This window comes from Ahaetulla prasina, chromosome 1 (assembly GCF_028640845.1).
Source record: "Ahaetulla prasina isolate Xishuangbanna chromosome 1, ASM2864084v1, whole genome shotgun sequence".
NCBI classification, from domain to species: domain Eukaryota; kingdom Metazoa; phylum Chordata; class Lepidosauria; order Squamata; family Colubridae; genus Ahaetulla; species Ahaetulla prasina.
The window spans coordinates 272,148,562-272,165,849 of NC_080539.1; the positions used below are offsets into that span (position 1 = coordinate 272,148,562).

A 17,288-nucleotide genomic window follows, 5' to 3' on the forward strand; every position below is an offset into this window, starting at 1 on the left:
GACCACAGCCACGTTATCCTTACACTAATATATAAACAATGCTTCAAAATTACAAAAATATATTATTGTCATGATTATCTATAGTTGTTGGATAAGAGATGGGCAGCAAATTTTATAAATAAAAAGTAAAACCTATAATTACTGATTGTAATTATTTACACAATATGGTAGACTTCATTTACTAAAGGAGATGATGGAAGTTCTGTACTGTTGTAAGTTATTCAAAATTACTCTGAAATTGAATACAGTGAATCAAAAGTATTGTTTGTCAGGTTAGAGTATCAAATTACAGAGGCAGTCTCAACACACACAGGAAGACAGGGAGGAGGGAGGGAGAGAGAAAGAGTGGGGGAGGAGGGAGGGAGAGATAGATAGAGAGAGAGAGACAGAGAGAGAGACAGAGAGGGAGAGGGAGAGACATTAAAAAGAAATTGTCTTCTGAGTGCTGTATCTGAGTTTTATTTAGTCTGACTTATTTCAGACAAAGTATCCTATTTCAAGGTCTTAAACTCTTTATTACAGTTTGTAACTTGCATGTCTTCTTTTTTCACCAGTGGTTTTTCACTTTTATCTGTTTAACCATCCCTAGCCTCTAATTTCTGAGACAGTTTGTATTAGCTAAAATCTGTATGTTTATGTAAATGTTTGTTATACAACTCTATAACTTGGCAAGCATAATAGCAAGAAATGTTTTTTTCCTATAAAAGAGATCTGACATTGATCATATTAATTACCTAGCATGGCATTATTTACTAGAATTCCCATCAAAATAGACTGCAATTCTGAAATTATGGAATTTCAATAAAAGATGACAAATGAAACTCAGGGTAGAACCATGGAGCCCTTGGTGCTCTCGAAGAAAACATAAGGCACACAATCATACCACAGATCATAACAACATAGAAGCAGAGAATTGCCCTAAAACACCTAAAGGATCAAATCAACGCTATTCTACCAGCAGACAATGACTGAACCATGGTTATCATGGACTGAATGCAAGGACAAAGAACTTACATCCCAGTAAATACCAACTCAATACAGAAACTAGACAATTAGCCTGACTAGGTGGCTCAGTGGCTAAGACACTGAGTTTGTCGATCAGAAAGGTCGGCAGTTCGGAGGTTCGAATCCCTAGTACAGGTCTCCTGTGTGAGCAGGGGGTTGGAGTAGATGACCTCCAAGGTCCCTTCCAACTCTGTTACTGTTACTAATCTGATCAAATCACAAAAGAATCACAGTGGTGGATGAAAAACAGAGCACCTATCCTCCCATGCTTCTATGGACACCCAAAGATACACAAGCCCAAATACCTCTTCATCAAATTATATCATTACCAGGGTCCCCAGCCTGGCAAAGAAGCTTGGATAGCTTCCAGAAAAGCTAAATTTCAAAACTGAGAGGAATAGAATAGAATAGGAGAGGAGAGGAGAGAAAGAGAATATCACACATGGAAGAGGCTAAGTTTTTTCTTTCTTAGTCTTTCAAGATTTGTCAAACTCTATATTTTCAGGCTCTAAAGAAAAGTCAATCATTTTATCCTAGGTCATAGGTAGATAGATAGTATCCAAGAGATATCCAGGAGGAGGAGCATATAGAAAGTGGCAATAATCAGCAGTGGTAAGAGCTAAAATTGCATATATTTGCAATCAATCACACTTTTGCCAAACCATTTTGACCTTGCAACCGGAGGTCAATAGCTCTACCATAAACAAAATATATTTATTTGCTATATTTTATGCTACCATACTGCACAAACTCATAAATAATAGTGAACCTATTCCTGGAGACGACACTAAGATCTTGGAGACCGTGTATCTCTTCGGTGCCATTTTAAGAGCATTATTTGTTTTCAGTGCAAGTGAATTTGCAATTTGAATTGTGGAATGGGAATGGTATTTATAGGCTGAAAGATCTGTTTGAAAAAATGACTTTATCTGAAGTTAAAACAGAGAAACCTAAAAACAAGACATGAAATTATGGTTCCATTCAATGTCACAAGATTCTTTATGTCCATTGGTCAGGAACTATGGATACATGGCAGCCAAAGTACACCACACAACTGACTTAGTCAAATTGAAAATCATTGACCTCATCAACCTCTGCTCACTATCTGCTTTCAATCTGATGTCCCATAAGAGGAGACATGAATGCACTATAACAACCCAGAATATCAGAAAAAAGAAAAAGACCACCTATATAACATTTTCCAGCAAAATGGATGCCCACTCAACTTTATCAAAACATACCTGACCACTCAATAGAAGCTTTGAAAAGGATAACACTACTGTACATTAAAAATATCCCAGAAACAACCAAGTCTGTTATAACCACATGGCATCACTGTACCACACAATTCAGCTAAAGCCCTCCAAAACACCTTAAGTAAACTAAAAGAACCAGCAGCCCAAGAAGAAAAAGCAGCAGTCATTTACCATATACATTGTAAGGACTGTAACAGCCACTGTATATCACAGACAGACAAAAGACTAACAGAGCACATCCATGAACATCAGCTAACAGTCAGAATATGCACTGAAAACCCCTTAATTCCACAACACATGGACAGACTCAACCATAATTTTAATTGGAAATCTATGAACATCCTAGATTAAGCTAAATCCAAAAAAACTTTAGAGAATTCCTAGAAGGTTGATATCCAGACAAATCAGTTATTAATAAATACATAGAGCTAAATCATCTTTACACACTATTCAGAAGAGGCAATGAAAAAGCTAAGAAGAAAAGAAAGAGACCAGAAAAAAGACATCCTCACCATCAGTCAACACCCAGATAAGCAGGGATTGCCACCAGGCAAACAATCAAGCAGAAAACAATAACCAAATCAAGAAACTACCAAGGAGAAAACCACCCCCTGCAATACTAGAAGGGTTAACTTATTATACATAAACAGGGAGAAATTCCCCAATCTGGTACCAGTGATGATGTTACTTAGTCAAATAATGAAACATTATAGACAAATAGTTCATAGAGTTCATAGAGTTCAAAAGTTCATAGAGCCCAAGAAGTCCACAAGTGTATCTACAGCCTAGCTGCATATCAAGAAATACAGCAGTTTAAGGAAGTTTGCTGTAGTCCATTCCAAACTGACACAAAAATTCCATCCACATTCCTTCAACCTGAAAGAGGGGTTAAAAGTTCAGAGGACAAAGGTCTTCTAAAATATCCAGATTATCAAATGAGAAATGAACTCTTAAATAATGAAATTCTTCCTTGGCTCAAATGAAAATTCTAGGCCAGTGATGGCTAACCTTTTTGCCATAGCGTGCCAGAAGGGGGGGGGTCGCCCACACCCATAATTCTATGCATCCCGCCCCTGCACATGAACGCATGACCTCCCCACTCCCCGCACTCCTGCCACGTGATGGCCCAGTAGGCCCATTTTTTTCTCTCACCTGGCTCCAGGGCCTCTCTCAACTTCCAGTCCCAGGTGGGACCGGAAGTTGGCAAACAGGCTGTTTTCGGCCTCCGGAGGACCTCTGGGGGGGGGGGGAAGGCTGTTTTTGCCCCCCCCCACAGACTCCTAGAGGGGCTCTGGAGCCAGGTGAGAGAGAAAAATGGGCCTTCCCCACCACACCCCGAAGCCCTCCAGAGGCAGGAAACAGCCTGTTTCCCTACTTCTGGTGGGCCCAGAAGCGTAGCTGAGCTGGCGTGCCCACTGATATGGCTACGCATGCCACCTGTGGCACGTGTGCCATAGGTTCGCCATCACGATGCTAGGCAGATACCAGTAGTATCAGCCAGTCCACACTCTGTATTTTCAACATGCTACTCTCTCATCATAAAAGCACAGTTCCAGTTCCTATTTTCTTATCTTTAATTGATGGAAACAAGAGGAAGATGCTTCCATATGTTTTTTCCATTGTCCTAGCTAGATTACCAGGATTCATTGATAAAAGGCCACACTAACTTGACTGACTTATATTTTTCAAAATGTTTATTTCAATAGGCACACTGGAAAGTTCCTCAGCAAAGCTGGCTGAGGAACTCTGGGAGTTGAAGTCCACAAGTCTTAAAATGACCAAGGTTGGAGACCCCTGTATTAGTTGACAAGTTGGCAGAGGATGGTTTTCAAGGAAGGCAGTTCAGATAAATTTTAACCTACAACACTTCTGTTGCTAAATAACTTCTGGACACAGTAATGAAATATATTTTTCTTACAGCACTTTTATAGGCAATATTTTAAAAATGCTCTGTGTTGCCATCAACTGATTTCTATGCCAATGGTGAACAATTTGCTGCTTATTTCTTTCTATAATACCAAACTACCAGGTTATAGAAATATTATGCTTCATTCATGAGCAACCACTAAAGGACTATTGGACGAAAAAGCTTCAATGTGCATTTGTGGAATAGAAAATGAATGCAATTAAAATGTATTTACTACACACAGTCCTCAACTTCCACAATTCGACTGAAATTTCTGTTAGAAGTCGCCATGTAACTGGACCCCATTTTATAACCATTTCTATGGTGGTTGTAAGTCAAGTCACCATCGGTAAGCAAATAATGTGGTTGTTAAGCAAAACCAGCTTCCCTACGGCATTTTTTCCAGAAACCTACGAAAACATTGCAAACACTAATCACATGACTGGGGGTGGTGGTAGTGTGATGGTTTGTAATGGTCATAAGTACAAATTGAGATCATAAGTAACATTTTCATTAGGCCATCACAATTTTTCATTAAGTGAGTGGGATGATGGATGATTATAAATATGAATGTAAGTCAACTTTTTCAGAGACTGTCATAATTTGAAATTGTCATTACATGTCAAGGGCTACCTGTTCAAAGTGAATTCTCCTATAATGTGTGCACATACATCAAAGTTATTCTTGTTTCCCTAACTTAGGGATAATAATGACCGCAATAGCAACAACAATAACAACATCCCCCATGTTCTGCATGACTTACCAGAAGTAAAATGGACATCTGAGGGGCAGATTAAAAAGCATCTATCATTTCCACCAGTCTTAATGCAGCGCAGAGATACTTTGGGGGAAAGGACATCAGACAAGGGCCTTTCTACAGAGCAAAACACAGAAACTCACAGGACAAGAAAGCTAATGGCAGGCATGGTTCTAAAAATGCAAATACAAAGCTACATGTTACATAATCATTATCAATTTGCACATATGCTATTCATAATACTGGGAATGAAGACATACACACAGTATATTATAAAAAGCTGGGGTCGGGTGGGGGAAGGGGGTCATGCAGACAACTGCAAAAGCAAAAACAGCCTAGATTAAAAGCACAGGAAAGAAAGCATCAAAGACCCGAAAGTATCTCCTGTTTTTGTTTCATCAGGTAATTAGAAGCAACATAGTGCTATAGATCTACAATAACTTTTAAGAGACCTAAATGCAATTTGGAAGACCATTCATTGTTTCAGTCTGCATTGTTCCAAGAAATCTGGTTGGCCACAAGTAATGAAAGGAACATGTACAGACACATTGTGTATATTATGGGAAGTGCACAGGCTTCAAGTGGTCCAAAGCTGCAAAAAAGGCGCTGAATCTTACCCACACAGTCCTTTTTGTTCCAGTGTAATTTATACCCGGCATTACAGTGGCACTGATAACTACCCAGTGTATTTATGCAGTTATGCTGGCAGCCTCCATTGTTCATGCTACATTCATTGATATCTACAGAAGAAGAATGAGGGGGAGAAATTGGTACTCTTCTGAATCTAGTTAGCAAAGAACTGCACATGGATAACTACTGCCAGGCACACGATACATAAAGAGCTAAATACGTGGTTTTTTTTTTGGCAGCATGAATATTTTAATACAGTTGCCAAAAACTTAAAAAATGCATTTGCATGCACAGACCAGCTTTTATCGGAAGCATCTCACTAAATGTTCAGAACAAATCACTGGTGCCCAGTTGACAATTACTTGATGTGCCATCAAATTGCTGTTAATTCTTAGCAACCACAAAGATCTGTATAGCCAAAATTTAACCAATTTGCACGAAGGACACCCCACTGATTTTAAGCAATTTTCATTAAAAAGGGAGGGTAAGGTAGACTATTTCAGTGAAGACAATGAAACATAATGAAGAACCTCACTTGCCCTGAAATAAAATGTAGGAACTCCATTCTGTTAGAAGCCTGTTATTAGAACACAGCAGCCTGCAATTACTGCAGGTTCAAGCCCGGCCCAAGGTTGACTCAGCCTTCCATCCTTTATAAGGTAGGTAAAATGAGGACCCAGATTGTTGGGGGGGGCAATAAGTTGACTTTGTAAATATACAAATAGAATGAGACTATTGCCTTATACACTGTAAGCCGCTTTGAGTCTTCGGAGAAGGGCGGGATATAAATGTAAATAAATAAATAAATAAATAAAATTCTTGTCTTGGTAAAGATGTCAACTTTGAGTTGCTTCTCATTTAGGTTGCTTACAGTTAAGGAAATAGGTTTAACAATAATTAAAAGACAGACAGAAACTATATTTGGCCATTGATAAATGAAAGTACAATCAATAAAAGTACCAACACAAAACAATCCCTAACCACAGGAACTACTGTATGATCAACCATTGTGGGGGCTTGTCATTTTCTGATTGCCAGTTCTATAGGAACATTGACTACCAGTTGATTATCCCTCTTTCATTTAAATTTCTGGGGTTCTTTTATTTGTACTATCTGTTAAACAATCAAGATAAATTTATTTCTCTAAGAGTAGCAAAATTTTGCTACATTATGTGTCAGTTTCACCCTAAATTGTTGTAATAGTTCTTGTTGTTAGGAGATAGTTTTGTCATGTTCCTTTTACTGATTGTGCAATAATTAAAAGCTGGTATACACTGGAGCAAATGTATGTGTGATGCCATTTCCCTCGTAGGTTCCTACTATTCCTGGATGCCTTTTTCATCTAATTTATCCATGATTTAATCTTTTCTTTTAAAGCTATTTTATTTGCCTGACCTCTACCTATATAACAAATTACCCATTTCTTAAAACTGTTCTGGCTTAGGCATTTACCTTGCAGATAATTACTAGATGCCATAATTAGTATTACCAACAGTACTTTGCAAGCATGATCTGCAAAACCCAGCTCTTAATACCCAAGTGTGGAATGCAACTATTTGTTCCAAAACCCACAGCTGCTTTCCAGTAAAAATAAGAATGAAAAGTTGTTTTAAGGAATAGTACAGTTTGTACAGAGTCAGGCTCCTACTTCAAACCACCCGAAAAGTAGAAAGGCAAATAATCTCAAAAATCTGCAGCACTGAGTTTGAAATGCACATTTCCTTTTCATGTTGAGATCACAGAAATAGAATTCCAAAGAAAACGCCAGCAATAGGTTTATATGCACTCACCGCCACAATGTGTGAAGCCAAAAAGAATGTATCCTTCATTGCAAATACATTCAAAAGTGCCTGGATGATTGATGCACAAATGGTCACATGTCCTTTCAAAAGAACATTCATCAATGTCTGTAATTTAAAAGGGATGCTTTATTACTTCACTTTTTAGAATAGAATAGAATAGAATAGAATTTTTTATTGGCCAAGTGTGATTGGACACACAAGGAATTTGTCTTGGTGCATATGCTCTCAGTGTACATAAAAGAAAAGATACCTTCATCAAGGTACAGCACTTACAATATTTAATGATAGTCATAGGGTACAAATAAGCAATCAGGAAACTATCATTTATGGAGGAGACATTAGTGAGCTAGGAAAACTGAATTAAAAGTAGAGAATAAGCTAGTCTCAGAACAACTCACTGGAAACATTTATTTATTTATTTGAATTAATAATCCACCCAGCTCCAGTAGACTCTGTTAAGCTCATAATGTTAAGATCATAATGTAGGTCATAAATCATGAAAGTCAAAGTTGAATTGTTGCTCTCAATGTGAATTTTTATTCTTTCTTAATTTTTTTTTGTTAAAGTAAGGTATTATTTAATTTATTATATTTCATGAAAACAATGAACTACTTTAATCTCACCCTTTGTTATAGAACATATATCCAGTTGTACATTACATACAGATGTAGCATTAACATCATTTTGATTTTCCTGTATTATCTAGAAAAAACTCTTTCCATAGCTGAAGTTAAAAAAAAAGTAGCAAGGAGAATGTTTTATCCTACAAATCTGCTTATTCTCCAAATATGGGTTTCTACCAGCAGATTTTGAGGTCCTGAATGGGTATCCCATTGCATGTAAGGACAAAAATTTAAATGGTGAGATTGGTTCTACCTCTGTCCATCTTCTGGAACCCCTTAAAACCTGGTAATGTTTACAGCCCTGGGGCTCCCAAGGGAATGGTAATCTGATAAATTGGTTCCATTGCTCATGAGAAATGATGCTCTCTCCTAGTCGTTTAACAATAATACTAATTGTTGATTTTTACAAAAATATTATCATTTTATTACATGCTGCCCAGAATTGCATTTTGTGAGATGGGTAGCTATATAAATGTGATAAACAAGTAAATTCAGCTATCTTGGAGGAATAAATACAGTAGGAAAGTAGTTGCATGACATCTTTCTACCCAAAATAACCACACCATTTCCAACCACAATCTGAAAGTACTAGTAGCTTTTCCAAGGTAAACTGGGCAACTAGAACAGGCAGATTTGAACATCTATTTTTTTCTCCTTAAGCTTGTTCTGCCTCATTAATACCTGCTAGAATTTCTCTTCAGCGCTTATGATCTAAACTGACTGCCAAAGCAGGACTTGGTCATAGGATACTCCCTTTGGCAGAAGAAAGACTAATTTCCCTGTTTCCTTTTCTCTTTGCAACCCCTCTTCTCCCAAATATGTTTCAAAAGAATAACACCAGGTTTGATGAAAATGCTGCAATGGAAAGAGCAAATAGTGAAAATAATTTCGCTCCTTTTCCATCAGTGAGAGTACATTCTGCTAAAGGGACACTCTGCTATAAAGCATTATTCAGGATCCAAGTTATAGATCTAACTGCAATTAAAAAAGTTTTGGATTATAAAGAGCTGGCAGCTGAATAGTGATATCAGAGACTGAAATTTGAATTATGGAGAAGGTATGCATAAGGATTATCAAAGCTTTAAATTATAATATTTAGGCTTTGATTTATATTTTATATTTGTCTTAATTGTCACATTTGTCTTCATAAGGTAACTTTTGAAAAATGGTATAGAAAGGCAATAATAATTTTCAAGATAAACTATCAATACATCTGCTGAGAATATATTCAATCCATTGCTATCAATAGAATATTGTTATTATTACTATCAATATTCAATCTATTATTATTATCATTATCAATAGGCTATTTTCACCTAACCTGTGTATATTTAGCACATTCTTAGCCAGAGATGAAATATTTGTCCTGTAATCTTAGAAGAATCAAACCAAGAATTCTACTGAGAGCAATCAATTCTGCTTTTGGAAAGTCAGTTAATTATGGTTCCAGATGGTTATTCTGAAAGTGAATTATACTTGTCATACAATTTAATCTCTACTTATTATCATTTTACTAAATTATTTCATGCTAATTAATTATTCTGTTAATGTAAACATAATCCATAAATAGTTTAAATTTATCTCCCTGAAATTAATGGAAAAAGAAGATGATGTGAAATTCATTTGGTGAAGTATACCCTATGTCACTGTTTCTCAACCTTGGCATCTTTAAGATGTGCAGACTTCAACTCCCAGAATTCCCCAGCCAGCAAACATATGTATTTTTATTGTCTTCTCCCACACATACCTTGACATAATTTTTCATCAGTCAATAATTTAAAACCTTTTTTGCAGCTGCAATCAAAACTACCAATTGTGTTTCTACAAAAATGATCACATCCACCATTACTGGTCTGGCATTCATCAATGTCTGTGAAAAAGAAAAAGTATCATAAATGATATAATGAGCTTCATTTTTTCATCATTGAAAGATTTAAACATGTATCACAACCAAGAAAGCAAATCAGTCAAGAATCTTTTAATATAAGAAGCATACAAAACTGAAGTGATCTTTTCCTTCTAGTTTTGCATATTTTTAAAAAAATATTCTTGGAAAAACTGTCTTGTATCACAACAAGGTTTAAAATGTGATTACAGATACTCCTTGCTTCCTGAGCACTTGTTCAGTGATTGTTTGAAGTTGCAATGGTACTGAATGAGTAGAATTTACGATTGGACCTCAAAACCTTCCGGCTGTTGCAGTGCCTCCATGGTCATGTGATTGAGATTCAGGAGCCTGTTGACTGGCTTGCATGTATAGCAACCTTAATTCCACAGATACGCAATAATCATTTGTGTCTTTCCCTGCTGAATTCTCACAAGCAAAATCAATGGGGAAACCTGCAGCATAGGATGCAAGTTGCTCTGATAAGTCTGCCTAGCCTCCCTGTGCTTGCACTGTGCCATCCACCTGATGGCCTCATTGCACTCAAATGTTATACAGCCCTTCCAGTCTCTCCATCTGTCCTGTCACACCATCTAGCCACTGGCCTTCCTGTGCTTGCACAGGGCCTGTTCTAGGCCTCTCCCAACTCAAATGCAGCTTTCTCTGGCCCTCCTAGGACTTCCTCCAATCCTGTAACTCTCCTTATCTGGGATACTCACTGCTTCCCATTTAACAACCCATGCATCTTGGGATTACAATTGCCATTGCTAAGAGATGCGGTCACATGACATCAAGCTTTACAACCACATCATTTAGCAATGGCAATCCTGATTCCAATTGCTATTATCACTTGTTTTTGTAAACTATAATTCATTATAGCAATTTACATTTAAGTTATATATTTATTTACGGTTGAAGAGCAAAACCTTTAAAAGATAAAAATTGATGGAAAGGAATATGAAGCAATTAAAATCTAAGTAATGGAATACCGAACACTATCTAATCAAATAGCAATGCCAATTCCAAGTTAACCGCATTGGACCCAATTCTTCCTTAAAGCAACTGCAGAATTTAGCAACCTTCCTTTCTATTTTAGAAAAATGAATCTCCTCACAGAAAGCAGGCATTAATAGAAAAGAAAACTAAGATTGGTACATGGGATAATGCAGCATTAAGAACTGAGTCAGTTGATATTTCTGAGCAGGGTGGGAAGTGGTCTTATAGAGGAAAGGTTTTCAGAATCATAGATGGTATAGTATTACCTGAAGCCAAGGAAAGCACTTCTCTGTATGAAACAGGAAGAATATTAAACATACAGTTGGCCAGAACAAGCAGTCTGCTGCACATACCCTACTTACAATAATGAACAGTTGGACTTCATTATTCTTTCTGAAAATTAGATCCCCATATTCTATGAATCTCTAATGATATTTTCTGAGAATTAAACTGAAAAGCCACAATAACTTAAGTCTATACCCAGTGGTGGGATTCAAGTAATTTAACAACCGGTTCTCTGCCCTAATGATTTTTTCCCACAACCAGTTTGCCAAACTGCTCAGAAAGTTAATAACCGGTTCTCCCGAAGTGGTGCGAACTGGTTGAATCCCACCACTGTCTATACCCATATTTTGTTTCTCAGAAGAAATAAATTTGTTAATGAAGATTGTGTGTCTGTACGCATCTGTGTACAGCACTTCTTTTTTAGTTACCATATTTTTCAGAGTATAAGACTCACCTTTTTTCCCCCTAAAAGGGGGTGAAAATTTAGGTGCATCATATACACTAAACGTAGCCCCGCCCACACACTGGCCCCCACCCTTTGGCCTCTTCCTCCCAGCAATTTACCTCCTTGCAGCAAGCAGCAAGAAGAAACAGCCCATTTCAGCTTCAGCATGCCTAATTAGCACAAGTTGATTGTCCGTTGGATCGGCCTCCCAACTCTCAGCTCTTCCAGACTGTAGGGATTGCCATTGCCTATTGCTGTGCAGGCCTCTGCTGCTTGCTGCAAGGAGGTAAATTGCTGGGAGCAGATTTTTTTTTCTTGTGCTAATCAAGCTATGCTGAAAATGAAAATGAAAGTAAAGCAGGCTATTTGCTGTTTGCTGCACAGAGGCAAAATTGCTGGGAGGCAAAGGCAGATTTCTTTTTCTTGTTTTCCTCACCAAAAAAGGTAGGTGCGTCTTATAGTCTAGAGCATCTTATACTCCGAAAAATACAGTAATATCTTAACAGATATATGCTTAAACACATCTTTAAGCAGTAACAGGAATAACAACTTTTGAACATAACAAAGCATCTGACACACAGAAGGGAGCACAAAGCATGCCTGTTATAGATACAACCTGAATTGCTTCTAAAACTCTTAGGTACTGTCATCTATAAGAAGGGAACATATGATGACACAAACTTCACATATTCTGCATTTTTGATGAATTTTATTGTAATGCACGATTTTTCAATTTTCATTCTGTTTTTCCATACCAATTTCTACTCATTCTTTTATGAAATTATTCTTATTTTCTAGTACTTTTTCATATAGGACTTGTACTTCCCTTCACAGTTAAAAGTCTGTAGAAATTTTCAGTCATTCAGGTCCTGGTTGTCCCAAAGGTGCTTTTTCAAGAGACAACTTTTAGCCATACAATTTGGGATGAACACCCTGTGAATGGTGTGGGAGTAGGAATGGATTTTCAGAGGAAAAATTGCAGACTACAGGAACCAGGAGCACTACTCAGGTGATCCTGAGGACATAGATAAACCTCCAAGGGCTTCAGTGACCCTCTTAAAGGATGCAAATTACCAGCTGTCTGCAAGGAATATAAATCCTTCCATTCCCCACTGTCCTATCAGAGCTGAAGCTTCTTGCATGAGAAGTGAAACGTCTTCAAAAGGAAAAACAAGAAAGTCCAATTGCCTCCTGAAGAAAGCACCTTTGGGTCTCTTCAAAGTTGTTGTTCTTTTATTCCAGTTTCTTTCATCTCTTTCCTTTTCTTCCATGACCATGTCTATTTTTCTTCAGATCCATTCTTGACAGTATCAAAAATTTCTTGTACCACTTCCAAAACTTCACATCACTTTTGTATTCTTCATTTACAGGTAGTTCTCGCTTAAGAATGGTAGTTGAAACTGGAAACTCTGTCACCCAGCAATGTGATCAAGTGTGATATCACATAATTATGCAGATTTATGATGATTCCAGCAGTCCCAGAGATTGTCATTAGGGAAATTTGGTGTGATCTAGCATTCCGTGATCACATGATTGCCATATCTGACCTCCTGCTGGCTTCACCACTGACTTTGCTTCTCAGAAGCAAAGTCAATGGTGAAGGTTACAAATGGTGATCACGTGAATGCAGGATGCTGTAAGTGCAAGCCAGTTGCCAAACAGCTGCATCACAATCATATGACCATAGGGACACTGCCATAGCAGCAGCTATGAAGAAGTCCCCCTCAGTGCCATTGTAACTTTGAATTGTTGTTCAATGAAGACTACTGTTGTGACCCAGGCCCAAGTAGGTAGTAGGAAACTCAATCAGTGTAAAAACAAACAAACTTTATTTGAACAGCTGAGAATTACTTCGTTCTCAGCATAGTTCAACTAAATTAAAGCAAATTCCTGCCAACACAATTCCTCAGTCCTATCACCAACCTTGGTCCAATTAGGCAAACTGCCAAAGGCCTTTCTTGGCAAAAGTTCAGAAGACACCAATACAAAATAAATGCAACAAGACAAAGCTATCAACATTGTTTTCCAGCAAAGAGACCAAACACCGTTGCTGGTCTTTTAAGCCTTATGGGAGGGGCCAATCATCTCTTGGCCCTAGTCCCAAGTCGTACTCTTTGCTTGAGCTGCTCTTGCCTTCTGGTAGCTCTTCTCATGTGTGCATTAGGAACAGGCTCCTCCTGTTCCTCTGCCTCACTACTGTCAGTCTCTGGAGGCTCTGGAGTCCACACCTCACTCCCTGATGGCTCTGGCCCCATCTCAGCCTCCAACGTAGAGCCTTCATCCGGGCCTTCCCCAGCCTCCAGGACTGGCCCACGCTCTTCCTCAGCCTCATCGCTGTCTAACTCCGTTGCCAGCTCTGCAGACCACAATAACTACCTGTCTTTTAAACCTTCATCATAAACAGTTGAATCAATCATGCTTTCAAATTCTTTTTCCATTTGTATATTACTATTTTATTATTGTTTGTTAAGGGATGCTTAATACAGATTAATTTTGTTGACTGTAACAAACTTTGAGTTGGTATACTTGCTCTGTAAATTTAACTCACATTACAGCTTATGAAGAAACTGAGAATTCTGTTCCAATAGGTATTACATCATGTTACTATGCATTCACTCTTAGAGAAACAGAATCAACTTCCCCCAAAAAGCCATAAAACTGAATAAGGCAGGAACAATAACTGTTGAACTTCAGCGTCTCTCTGTCTGCCTGTCATGTATATATGTATATGTGTGTATCTATATATGTAGATGGATGGAACGACGGTCGGAAAGACAGACAGATATAAAACAGAGTATTGAGCAGTTTTTGGACAAAATATAATCTTTGCAGATTTAGAGCCATTTTGTTTCTTACAAGAAGATAATGTTGCTGTTTAGCCACTTCTTTTGCAAACATGGCAACATGAACAGGAGTCCTGTGTTTCTGCCTACACAACAAAGTGACTATTAGTTTTTTTCTTTTTGTAGTATTAGAAGTAGTCGTTATCAGTAGGTGTTTTGTTAGAGGATCATACGTGCAGGAGTAATTTAATTTAGTCCGATATATACAGAGGTCCTCTGCCTCTAAGCTCTGGGGTTGTATTAGCACTGTACAATCTACAGGACAGAAGTGATAACCTTGAACTGAATACAAAAAACAAACTGAACTTTTCACATACATATTTCAGCAAAGGAACAATCAAAGCAATTCCTTGTACACTGCTTTCCTAGTTCAGATTTTCTTTCTTTTTTTTTACTGGCTTAGCAATATTGCACTTTTCTGGGATTTTAGAGAATCCTCTCTAGATATTTAGCTTGCACATTGCATGGAATACTGAACTTTACCTTTACATGTCTTCCCATCCAGCTGAAGAGTAAAGCCAATAGGGCAACTGCAGTGAACGCCCGTTGAAGTGTCTTTACAAGTACGATCACAGCCACCATTATTTACTGCACAAGTTTCTAAGGAAAAGGAACACATTTGCAGGAAAAAAAACATTGGCATTTGCAGGAAAAAAAACTAGAACACAATTTGAAATGAGATATTTTTATTTATTCAACAGAATGAATTCTAATCGAATTTTAATGTTAAACAAACACATCCAACACTTTTTTCAGAGAATATCTTAGGATTGAACCATGGACTTCTTGGTGATCTCTAAACCAAGTTCAAAGAGCACCAAGAATTCCAGAGACATTTATGTGACAGATAACTTCAGTTTTAAACATTTTAAAAAATCAAGATAGGTTAACTATAACTGGAATTACCCACAGGTAAGTATTAAGTTTGGCTTCCATAGGAATCTGAGAGAATCTGTACTGGATCAGGCCAAAGTTTCTATTCCACAAACTGAATCTGATTAACGGTTCCCATCTGTATTTCCTAACAACTGATATTCAATGGTTGGAGAAGCATATTGCCTCTGATAACATTATACCTATCAAAATGATACATAGTACTCTAGTTTCATCACATGGGCTTATAAAGGCAGTATATTACCCTCACAATTTCCTGACTTCTGTTTACTAAATTTCAAATGCTACAGACATCTGGTTGCTGTTTTAGATATGTATAAAATTCCATTGATGCACCACTCGGATCCTTTTAGATATAAAACATCCTATTCACCAATTTAATGGATATTCAGGTCTAATGGGCATCCTTTTCCTCTAAGTTTGTTAAATGAAAATTCTATTGTAGGCAATTTTCAGTTCTTCCTTCAATGATCTCTAGAATTTAACCTTCCCACAATAGCTACATTCCCAGGCTGCTGTTTTTCATTGAGGTATCCATATATTTCCTACATATCAATTTATTTGTTGGGGCATATCCTGCTCATTGTCATAGCATTTTATCTGCAACAAGTGTACTTTATTATTCCTCATTGTATGTTGAATTTTCTAAGATTAGGTGGGACAATAGCTATATACTGAGGAACGATTAAGTAATTTTGACCAACTAATTTTCTCCTGTAACATCCTCCATAGTTTGTTGCTTTTTTAAATTATATTTTATTAAATTTCTACAAAGAATAAAATATTTAAAAATATTTGTAACTGTATCGAAGAAAATAAGAAATTACTTCTTTTTATTTTCGTTCTCTCTCTTTTCCATTTATCCCTTGCACTTTGCCCCTCCTTATTTTTCGTTCCCATTTTTTCTTTTCTTAATTTCGTTCTTTGAGAAATTTAATAAAGTATAACTAAAAAATAGCTTTATTGCCTTTTTCCAGAAATATGAATTAGTTCTATACGTTTCTATATATTTGAAACAGAAACTGCAACTGTAATTAACAAATAGCGTTGTATCTCTATGAAAAAGTTTTTCTCAATATATTACATGCCAACTGGCAAAAACAGAGAACTTGAGAAGCTGTGCAGTGGAAGGGAGAACTGGTGTCTAACTGTATTGAACTGAAAGCATATAGACATTGCATTAATTTCATTAGGTGGAATAAGAATTTTCAGTTTCTGTAAACTCATTACAGCAGGGGTTGTTATTCGTGCTATTCATACAGCAAAGCTTGGAAATCTTTTACAAATAACTATCCGACCTGAGCATCTCTTTACCCATAAGCAGTCGCCGCTTCACTCGTTTGTCTGCATCAGCTCCTGCCGTAACATTGTTTTCAGAGATTTCTGTGGTTGCTTCTACTCTTTCTTAGTACGGAAAAGAAAAGAAATATCAAATGATCAGGCAAGGAGTAAAAACTAATGTTAATACATTTTGGTTAAGAAAATAATTATCTACCTGGTAACTTCGAAGGGATTTTCATCACTGTCATATGAACGACTTTATCTTTGCTTGAATTATAGGTTCACCTCCTTTGGGTTTACACTGCATAATAAACCATGTTTACCTGGTTTTGACTTAGCATGTTGTTTTAACCCAACCTTTGTTATTTGTCATGCTTTACAGCTTAGCCTATTGTGTAAACCCCACGGATTGTGATATCAGTAAACCATAGTTAAGTAATCCTGTGTGACCCAGCTCATATATCTCTATTTGATACACGCTATATAAAAGAAAAGAAATTATCATCCAGAATGAAGGATTGTAGAAAATAAGTTTTGTTTTGGCTGAATTTTATCTAGAATGTGTTTTTCTATTAAATGTGTTTTTAATTCAAAAAACCTTCTTAGGGGATAGCGAGTTTTCCTTTGCTCATAAAATATATTTTCTTAGAGCAACTTCTTTAGCAATCTTGGTTTTTTTT

At 37.0% G+C, this 17,288-nt stretch overlaps 1 protein-coding gene across 8 annotated transcripts in view; it reads right to left on the bottom strand.

The window, feature by feature from the left end:
• Positions 1–17,288, bottom strand: part of SCUBE2 (signal peptide, CUB domain and EGF like domain containing 2) — a 63,943-nt gene that overhangs the window by 27,055 nt on the left and 19,600 nt on the right. For 7 of the 8 annotated variants that reach the window (XM_058159517.1, XM_058159491.1, XM_058159500.1 and 4 more), the window contains 6 exons: positions 16,642–16,731; positions 14,917–15,033; positions 9,727–9,849; positions 7,345–7,461; positions 5,542–5,664; positions 4,931–5,041 (listed from right to left, as the gene is read on the bottom strand). In XM_058159517.1, the coding sequence (XP_058015500.1) occupies positions 4,931–5,041; positions 5,542–5,664; positions 7,345–7,461; positions 9,727–9,849; positions 14,917–15,033; positions 16,642–16,731 (681 nt within the window). The remainder of the gene's footprint in view (positions 1–4,930; positions 5,042–5,541; positions 5,665–7,344; positions 7,462–9,726; positions 9,850–14,916; positions 15,034–16,641; positions 16,732–17,288) is intronic. The other variant, XM_058159532.1, reaches the window with a different exon arrangement.